The 10,073-nt window shown below is 51.7% G+C and overlaps 1 protein-coding gene across 1 annotated transcript; it reads right to left on the reverse strand.

The window, feature by feature from the left end:
* Positions 1 to 630: 630 nt before the first annotated feature.
* On the reverse strand, positions 631 to 9,363 carry faxdc2 (fatty acid hydroxylase domain containing 2). The gene is made up of 9 exons (XM_069195343.1): positions 9,121 to 9,363; positions 7,692 to 7,744; positions 6,412 to 6,503; positions 6,128 to 6,231; positions 5,516 to 5,637; positions 4,297 to 4,502; positions 3,952 to 4,057; positions 2,523 to 2,689; positions 631 to 800 (listed from the first exon to the last, which is right to left on the reverse strand). The coding sequence occupies exons 2-9, from the start codon at positions 7,740 to 7,742 to the stop codon at positions 644 to 646; spliced, it is 1,005 nt and encodes a 334-aa protein (XP_069051444.1). The 5' UTR covers positions 7,743 to 7,744; positions 9,121 to 9,363; the 3' UTR covers positions 631 to 643.
* Between the last annotated feature and the right edge of the window lie 710 nt (positions 9,364 to 10,073).

The raw sequence follows: 10,073 nt of genomic DNA on the forward strand, positions 1-10,073 counted from the left end.
GCTATAGATTAACACTGCTTTGATGGGGGACAACTGGGATAAAGTTCTTGAAGGAATGCAAAGAGCAAAGAGCAATTGCTAAATGAGTTATTTTATAGTTTCTTCAGTCTTAAAACCTGGAGCAGTTTAATTTGAAGATGGTTTAAAAAAATAGATGCATTATGTCAGGAATTTAAATCATATTTGTAAATGTTCCTGGAACAGTTTTAAAAAATATATTCATTCTTCCTTGTTCTGTAGATTTGCAATTATATGTGCAGTAATTAAATGATTGTCTCAGCATTTAAGTTTAGTACCCGCTGTTCATGGTAATCAGTTTAAAATGGCTGTTGTGTTCTAAGTGTTCGGTATTTGGTCCAAACCCAGATTTGTTTTTATAATCCCATTCCTTTCTCAGAAAGCTTGTTTGTTATAAGGCTTCTGAAGTTCAGTGTAAACCACGGAATGTGCAGTTAGGATTACTAAAATAAGACTGAAGGACAAAATAAAAAATACAAAAAGCACTGCCACACAAAGAGCTGAAAGAGTAGAAACATTTCAGGAAGGTGCAAGCGCAGTGCTTCGGTCCTGCCTGCCTCTCCCAGCTCGGAGGGTGGGGTGCCCCGCTGCTGGCAGACGGAGCCATGGGGGGGGGGGGGGGGGGTCACTGGTCCTTCTTGGGCGCGTCAGGGATGCTCTCGCTGAGGGGCGTGAGGCTCAGCAGCAGCAGGTGGCGCTCGTAGGCCTTGGTCTGCTTGAAGGTGGCGTCAGTGCCATGCAGCCGGTCCAGCACTCCCAGCACCCCGTAGCACTGGTTAAACCTGGGTGAGAGCACAAGAACAGGAAGCCGTAAGGGGAGACCGAGCCCGTTCACCCACCTGCAGGCCCCTGCTGCTCACCTCCTGGGGGACCTGCAGAACTTCCCCCACGATCAAGCTCCTGTGAGTCATCTCTTCCCCCTGCTCCTCTTTTCTTCCCTGGGCGGATGCAGGGTTGTTGCTTGGTTATTCCTGGGCAGAGAAGACCTGCTCAAGTCATTACAAAATCCTGAGCCTCTCCGGGTTTTTCAGTAGTTAGGAGAAAACACCTTCCCTGGGCAGGCAGGGGGCAGTCTCCTTCCTTCCTGGCTCCTCCGTCGGTAAGTGATTCCCAGATGGGCACAGTGTGCAGAATATTTTGCTGGAAAGCCCTGGGTTGTGAGGAACCCTCACTGAGAACTTTGGCAAGTCAGGATCGTGAAAGAATCTCTTTTTAGCAACAGTACTGCCCCCCAAGCAGAAAAGTTGAATTAAAAAACTGGTGGTATATGTTTTAGATTAATACAAGGGCAGGTGGACAATTTAGATGTGCCATTTAAACAAGTCTCACCGTTCAAATGCAATGCAGAAGGCAGCTTGACTACCCTCCCCACTGTTAAGATGAAGCACATGAGTGTATCCAGCTGATCAGTGAGGGTAAAACAGGCCTCTTGTGTTTGGATTCCTCCCAGCATTGCCCTAGCTGTTTTGCATTCCTGTAAGCAATTCCAGAACTGGCTGAAGTGAGGAAAGTTAAAATTTGCCAAAACCATCACTCACTTCTTCCCTCATACATCCCCGATTTCCTGATGCAAGACTGCAGTTAAGCTGGTATCTGAACCTGGTGGTCTGTAGTATTCTAATTATATCTTATATTGCATCTAACCTACACAAATTTGTAGCCCCTTGAGTCCTGTGGTCTAAGGTCCTGTGTCTGCAGGCTCTTTTTGATAGGAAAGCACTGCACTTCTCTTCTGTCTTTTCCTGTCTCTCGGGAGCAGTGTATCCGCGTTGTGTGTGACGCCCCCTTTTGCACATCATCGTCTCAGCTGTGTGACACGCTGACAGATCAGCACCTGTGGCTTTTCAGCTTTGCACAGCGCAGGCAGGAGCCCAGAGACGACCCCTCATTCAGACGTGCTGTTCTGTTTCTGTACTTTCTATCTCTGCACCGCTCCTGGTACAGTTATGCCCTGCGTCATCTAAAACTGGGGTCTTTAAACTGCTACTAGAAAGATCCAACCCACCAGGGCTGTGTTATATCACACCTTTCTCAAGGCCTCAAACACATCCGTTGTGGTCAGTCGGTCAACCAGGTGATGGGTTAAACACAGCTATCTGAAACCTACATCACGGTATATTCAATTCCTTGATGCAGCAGAGTGCTTGCTTAATTGATTAGTAACTTAAGTGTGTTCCCAATTTTCAGCAACAAACGACCGAGGATGACCTGTCTGTCCTGGGGATCTCGGGGATCCTGCGGACCAGGAATCCCAGGGTCCAGATCCCTGCTCTCGAACCGTGCAGGAGAGCAAGAGCAGAGCTCCTCGCCAGCGCTCGGTGGGACTGCCCTTCCAGCACGGCTCTCCACGGCCGGGGGACCCCACGCTTGCGCACCCCGTCTCTGGCGACGCTGAACCCCAGCGGCGCGGCGAGTCCTGCTGCAGGCCTCCCCGCCGTTCTGACTGGGGGAACCGGCTGCGGGTCCCGTTCGGCAGACGGTGACCCCCGCGCCCGGCTCCTTACTTGAGGTGGTGGAAGTCGTGGAACTCGGGCGAGGGCAGGAGGGGCAGGTGGTAGCCGCAGTGCGAGACCGTGGTGACCAGCAGGGCCAGGGTGAACCACAGCATGGTGGTGGCCGCGTGGGAGCCCAGCAGGGCGGGGCCCAGGAGCACCGGCAGCATGTTGGACAGCTGGGGGGACAGACAGCCCTCATGAGCAGGACACCGCAGCTCAAGAGTCAAGATTTCCTTATTTGCCATATACAACAAGTGTACTGGAATGCTTACGCCCAACTGTACCCAGGAACATTAGAGGAAAAAAAATAGGCACAAATGACAAACAGACATGGACAATAAATTTAGACAATAGACGTCATAATACAGCCAAGACAGGACATAGTGCAAATAGTGCTCTACCTTAAAGTGCAGGTGCTAATTTGAGCTGTTTATGATGCAGACTGCTTGGGGGAAGAGGCTGTTTCTGAATCTATTTGTCAGTGTTCTGATGCTGTGATTCCTCCTACCAGAACCCAGGGGTGGAAACAGATCGTGGACAGGGTGAATTGGGTCCCGAAGTATAGCTCGAGCCCGGTTGTGGCAGCGGTCGAGGTATATCCAGTCGGTGTGGTATGGTGGAGCCACAGTACAGGACAGAAAATCCATACAGAGGGTAGCTCAGTCCCAGTGATTTTCTGCGCGGACCTCACAGCCCTCTGTATGGCTTTTCTGTCCTGCAAAACGCTCACTGCTCCTCTGGGCTGGAGCCCCCGAGCTCTGACGTTCTGTAGAGCAGCCCCACTGCTTTTAAAAAGCAGAACAACAATCAGGCCAACATTGGCCTGCTATGACAGTTGGAAAGAAAAACTTATTTTAAGCCAGTTCACCCAGCAGTGTTCTGTTCATTAGAAACTGACCTAAAGATGACAAATACCTGCTGCCGCTCCCTGGCGCAGGCATGAGAGTGAACGAAATTTCCTATGTAAAGCAACAAACCACAAAACATTCAACCTGACTGTTGCAATTAGCTCTTTAACTCCCTTTTAAAGGGACTCCTCAACAGCGATGATAGTTCACACATTCATAAATCTCTCACTTTCAATCGCATGGAATGTCCTGCACTAAAGTTTAATCGCATAACAAAATTCTTATAAAGTCTTACAACATCTTAATCCCCTTAATCCCCTTGACTCTAGATGGACTTTCTTCTGGTGCAACACAGTCACGAGCCAAGGGCTTGGGAATTATGGGCTGTGTCCTCCCAGTCTGGATCCCTCCACCATCTACACCATAGAGGGTAGAGAAATGGGCCCTGTGTTCTTGAGCTTGGTTATGTTGTTAAAATTCGTTGGGATCTGAGTCAACGTCCAAACTTCAAGAAGCAGAGGACAGAGGTAGCAGTGCTCTCTGAAGAGCCACGTCTCTCAGACCCGGCCCTCAGCCCTCAGCCCACCTACCACGTGCTCCAGCGGATGGGCGTACAGAGCGACCACGCCGACCGGCGCCGTCCACTCGTGGTGGACCTTGTGGATGTGTTTGTACAGCGCAGGGTGGTGGAACAGCCTGGAAGAGATGCACGTCTTTACCCCACTGGACACGACCGCCCCCTGCTGCCCCGGGAACGCCCTTGGACTTCTGGAGTCGCCCTTCGTCTTTATACTCCCGGGCTCACCTCACCTGCCCCCTCACCTCACCCACCCCTCACCTGCCCCCTCACCTCACCTGCCCCCTCTCCTCAACCGCCCCTTCACCTGCCCCTCTCCTGTCCCTTCACCTCACCTGCCCCCTCACCCGCCCCTCACCTGTGGGAGTAGTAGAAGAAGATCTCTTCCAGCAGCCCGCAGACAGACAGCTCCAGCAGGACCCAGTGGAAAGTGGGGAGCTCCGGCCCACAGGGGTTCCCCCGCCACCGCATGAGCAGGAACATGCCGGAGACCATGGGCATGGACAGGAACAGCTGGTTGTACAGCACCGTCCTCACCGCCTGGCGCAGCTTCCCCGGGTCAACCTGAGGGAGGGAGGCGGGGTCAGCAGCAGGGCCGCGCCAGGCCAGGCCGGGCCGGGCCATGCTAGAGCGGGCACGACGAGGCACCCGGCTCGCACCAGCAGCAGCGCGTGGCGGCTCGGCGTTCTGCCTCAGACGCTCACACGGAGGCCCGCCGCCCCCCTGACCTGCCCCACCGGCGCAGGGAGGGGTCTGTCCCTGCGGAGCAGCAGCAGGGCAGGCCTTCCCAGACTGCCGCAGCCGGCTGCTGCTTTGTGTGGACAGGGCGTCCCCTTACCACGGCCCACGTCTAAAGTCTGTGTGATTTCTGCTGCCCAGAGCACTCGGTCCTGACTACACGGCCAGCAGCACACAAGCACAGCCGTCTCACTGACCGAGGGACAAGGGGACAGACCGGAGATCTGTTTAAACAGCTCAGTTCTCCTGTGCGGAAATTCTTAAAATTCAGACTGAAGTCTCCTGTCTTTGTTTTGCAGAAAAAGCCAGACCTCCTTGTTGAGATCTATAACCTGATCAGTGAGCAACAGCGAGACCAGATAAACTGGTGTTTTTGGCAGCAGGTGAGGCGATCTGCTGCCGGTGGGTGGAGTTCAGCTTACAGAACAGGGGTCCTGGCTGGCTCTGTCCTGCAGACAGCACGTAGCAGACCCTTATCTGTCCAATCCCTTTATCTCTGGCTCTGATGGCTTCAGCTGCTTGTCTAATAACACAGGACTTTGTGCACTATGCTAAGAAATCCGATGATGTAAGCAAAATGAAAACAGCCAAGTCAAAAAGCAGCTCAGCAAAACACCAGCTTTTTACTTTAATCCCTGAAGCACTTCAGGTGTCCCTGGCTGCTGGCACATGAAAATGCTCCAGAGTGTCAGCTGCACTGTATGAAAGACCGCAAGACTCTGCCTGGGAAACTAACTCTGGAATCAGATTCTCCCAACCCTTTTAAAAAAAACAAATCTGTCTGTAAGAATCTGTCCACGCGGATGTTTCTGTGAGCAGCGAGAGCAGCTTGAGCCTACTGGGTCGTTCCTGCCCAGCTGGATCCGGTATCTGGTGATGAAGGCAGGTCTCCCAGTGAGGTCGGCGACCATGAGCACCGCGTTGAACAGCCAGAACGCAAGGGTGGGCACCACCATGGTCGCTGTCCAGAGAAGAAAAATCACGCATCGTCTGAACGTCTGTGGCTGCAGAGATTTCAAGATGTGCAGCAGTCCCGATACACATCGGGCACGCTTGTACGCAAACACCACCTTCTTCCAGCCCACGCTGCTGAAAAGACCTGCAGTACATTTCTGCCATGACAGCTGCAGATTGAATACCATACAATTTGTGGTGCGATTTTGTATTGTCGGATAACTAAATCACAGGAGTTTTCCTCCTGTTCCCCTTCAGTCACCTGCTGACCTTTTGTCTGTCATTAATTACAATTCCCACCAACAGCAGCTACAGTACTGCTGTCTTTCACAGGGCATCAGGACGCTGCACTGAAGAGGCTTTGCTTTTGTGCAGAATCACAATCCGACATGCTAGCGTGACAGAAGTGTGACCGATGACTGCAGATGAACTTCAGCCCATCTTATACTGTAGCGGCAGCGAAACACAAAACAGCGTGAAGCGATGTGCCTTCTCACCTACGAAGAACAAGGCCCACTCATTGCCGCCCAGCAGGAGATGGAGCTTCGTCCACTGAGTCTGCCAGAAGTCCCCCGACGCGCCCCAGAAGCGCTGCAGGTGCCTGTGGGGCAGGAGAGCGCGAGCAGTGAGTGGCGAGCGGCGAGCCTGCACACACACACACTCACACCCACGGCACAGCCACACAGCCCGGTTCACGACGCTGCCAGGTCTCTCCCAGCACCAGCTTCGCCGCGGCTGACTGGGTTTGAAGCCCCCAGCAGGGAGGCGAGGGGACCGTTACCACGTGAGGGAGTTCCGGAAGGCGAGCAGGACGAAGAGGCCCGAGCCCAGGATGAAGGCTCCCTTCTTCACCGAGTCCCAGACCTGGCCCTCCTGTGGAGACACGGGGCGCTCACAGCTCAGCCCGCAGCAACCCAGAGACGCCGGGACCGGGAGGTCACTGAACCCCACCAGCAGAGCTGTGCCTCGCTACTGCACACGGACCTGCACACGCCTTCTGCTTGCACACTGCACGACAGGGCGGCTCCAGAGAAGAGCAGAGACTGTCACTTTTATACTCTCTCTCTCTGTGTGATGAGGTGCTGTCTCTCACTCTGTGTTGAGGTCTGTGTGTGTTGAGGTGCTGTCTCTCTGTGTTGAGGTCTGTGTGTGTTGAGGTGCTCTCTCTCTGTGTTGAGGTCTGTGTGTGTTGATGAGCTAGCTGTCTCTCACTCTCTGTGTGTTGAGGTGCTGTCTCTCTCTGTGTTGAGGTCTGTGTGTGTTGAGGAGCTGTCTCTCTCTGTGTTGAGGTCTGTGTGTGTTGAGGAGCTGTCTCTCTGTGTTGAGGTCTGTGTGTGTTGAGGAGCTTGCTGTCTCTGTGTGTTGAGGTGCTGTCTCTCACTCTCTGTGTGTTGAGGTGCTGTCTCTCTCTGTGTTGAGGAGCTGTCTCTCTCTGTGTTGAGGAGCTGTCTCTCTCTGTGTTGAGGTGCTGTCTCTCAGTGTTGAGGTCTGTGTGTGTTGAGGAGCTGTCTCTCTCTCTCTATCTCTCTGTGGTGCTGGGGTCTGTGTGAAACAGCATCAGCTCAATGTCAGGCTCTCCAACACCTGCATGAAGCCCTCTCTTCTTTTCCTCCTGCACTTTGCCTTTCTGTATTCAAAACAAATTCCAGAGATCCCCACCGCCACCAAAACACAGCTGGAGCACAGGTCAGGCCCCGTGAGAGGCAGGCAAGTCCCCAGCTCACCAGCTCTTGCAACACTACAGGCGCCTGGAGAACTGCCCGTCTAATGAAAGCCACATGATGTGCTGTTTTTTTGTAAAGGTCCTGCTGGTGGATCACACAGAGGGCTGAAGACACCAGACTGTTTTGCTTATTTACTTCACCCTTGCACGAGTGACATTGCTGGCAGTAAACCGCGATTATGAATAACCCTGGTTTTATTGCGACAGTAAAGGGACAGGTCGGTAGGGGTAAGGACGCACCGTGAACAGACAGAGCTAGCGGGTGTTCTCTCCGGAGTATAGAGCACTTATACCGGTTTACTGACGGGTAGCTCTCTCCGGTGGAGCGGTCTGCTTACCTGCCTGCGCGGCCCCGCGGCGCCGGTACCGACTGCAGCTGCTCCCCGCATGCCTGAGGAAACAGCACACCGGTGAAGAGCACACCTGCACTTTCCCCGTCGGCACTGGCCCCCGAGTCCGGCCGCCGGCCGCCGTGTCTCGGTCTAATCTCAGCCAGACCCGCCGGGGCAGCCCCGGTATGCTACCCTGTAAAACGACTTTTTTTTTGTGGATTTGCGACAAACGAACCTTTCTTTTTTTAAAATCACAAACCGGGCTTAAACTGAGTGTGTCAGTGTGGAGGGGCGGTGGAGCGGGTGACGAAGACGAGGGAGGGACGGCAGATGTTCTCTACAAGAACAGGGAGGTGGTGCTACCACACAGCCAGCTATCCTTTGCTCTGTTATTATCGGGACATGGAGTTCCGATGGTCACACTGCAGTCCCATTTCTCCAGTCCGAAGTGCCTTGTCTTCTCCTGACACGTAGTGTCCCTGGCGTGACTGCTGCTGTTGAATCGTGATCTGTTCTATCAGCACCGCGGGTTCCTCGCCTCCGTGAGGAAGGTGTTGGGCAGTGCGCCACCACAGGATCTGTGTTAGTCAGGCTTTTAATTAGCGCTGGTCTTCACTCCTCAACTCCACTCCTCAGTCTCAGTCTCAGCGCCACAGGAGCGAGTTTGCACCGGGAGGGAATTCAAAACAGACAGAGAACAGAGACGCGATGCGATTCGGGTCAGTCTGACAGCAGCCGAAGCTGAAGACGACTTTATTACATGGAGGACAGCGTCGTTCTATACTGACACCAATAATAACGTATATCTCAGACGTAAGCATAAATAATCTGTATATGAAAATACGCGATATTATAAATGGTAAACGTTAGTTACGTTAGACGTCTGACCGTTTAACGTTCCTGTGTTCTTTGAGACTGGATTTATAGCTGTCATGACGAAGTTCACAGGCGACCCAGTTTATCACCTATACTTTGATTCTTCCCCCCAAACAAAACTAAAAGTATACTACTTTTTCTTCTAAAATGAGAAAATGAATTCTTTAATAGGTGTTTTAGTATTAATTAGCCTCCAAAAGGCTGAAGACTGCTCTTACGAAAAACACCTCAAGGTTACTGTGTACAAGAGCTACAGGCAGTTTGAAGAGAAGGCACAGCGGAGAGTATTCTGCGCACTGGTAATGTGTGAAGTTAGTTTCCACAGAACCGGGAGCAGCCGACTTGGGTAACAAGCGACCATCCCCGTCTGTGCATAAAATATGCGATATATTAACACAAGACGCGATAATAGACAGTTGTCAAGCTCCTCCGTCCAGGGCACAACAATAAACTCCCAAGCCGATTTGCATTTAAATCTCGGTGATTTTTTTTTTATTTGACATAAGAGATCAAGTATCGAATCCGTTAGTTCAACAAAAACAAAATCGAACTTGCTTACCTCGTATCCCGTTGCAAACAGTAAGGCTCTGCCGATCCGATCGCTCAACTTTTCCGCAGCGCCTGCGATCCGCCTGCAAGTTCGCCTCTCCAACACACGGGGATCGGGGTGACGTCACCGGCGAGGCCGGCCATTGGCGGAGCGGAGTCAGCTGACCCCCCGGAGCAGGCCCTAGCGCGTGCCCTCCGCGGCGCGAGTAGCCGGGCGAGCTCGCGACAAAATGAAATACTGTAGTAGGACCGAGAAAACATTCTCCAGACGACTTTAATCACTATAGGAAGAAAACACCTACATCTTTCTGCTGATCATCCCTGATTTAAACGATCTGACGGACGGTGCATTATTTGATATGCCATGTTGTTGTTTTTTTTCCCCACGCTTTGCCAATAGCTGTATATCCTCGCATATGTTTTAGTTGTACCTTTAGGCTGTATTGAGAAGTTCAACAATGAAAATGTATTTTTAAATATGCAACTGGTCTGGACAGGCTATACGCCGGTGGTTGCATGAGGTAGGGCTGCTGGTCCCGGGTTCAGAGACAGTCTCTTTGTATGAACGTGATTCATAACTCTGTTCCGCGAAGTTAAAGAATAACTACAAATATATAAAACCAGGAGATTATCTGAGGTTTAGATACGACTCATGACTGGACTAAAGCCCGGGCAGAGAACGTTTAATGTAAACAAGGGCGAGGTACTGCGAAGCAGCTATAAATACAATATGAAAAGCACTGCGATACCTAAGGCGTCTTTGGAAAAAAATGAATGTTTGTATTTCCACGTCATTTACATATTTTATATAATGTAGTGAAGTCATACAAAATGTTAGGATATAGAGCTAAAAGCATAGAATTGAACTCAAGGGACGTCGTGTTGAGATTGTGTAATGCGCTGTAAATCCTCAGCTGGAATATTGTGAACACTTGTGGTTTGCAGTTATAGAGATGCTGCTGT

The sequence above is a fragment of the Lepisosteus oculatus genome, chromosome 11 (genome assembly GCF_040954835.1).
Source record: "Lepisosteus oculatus isolate fLepOcu1 chromosome 11, fLepOcu1.hap2, whole genome shotgun sequence".
NCBI lineage: Eukaryota > Metazoa > Chordata > Actinopteri > Semionotiformes > Lepisosteidae > Lepisosteus > Lepisosteus oculatus.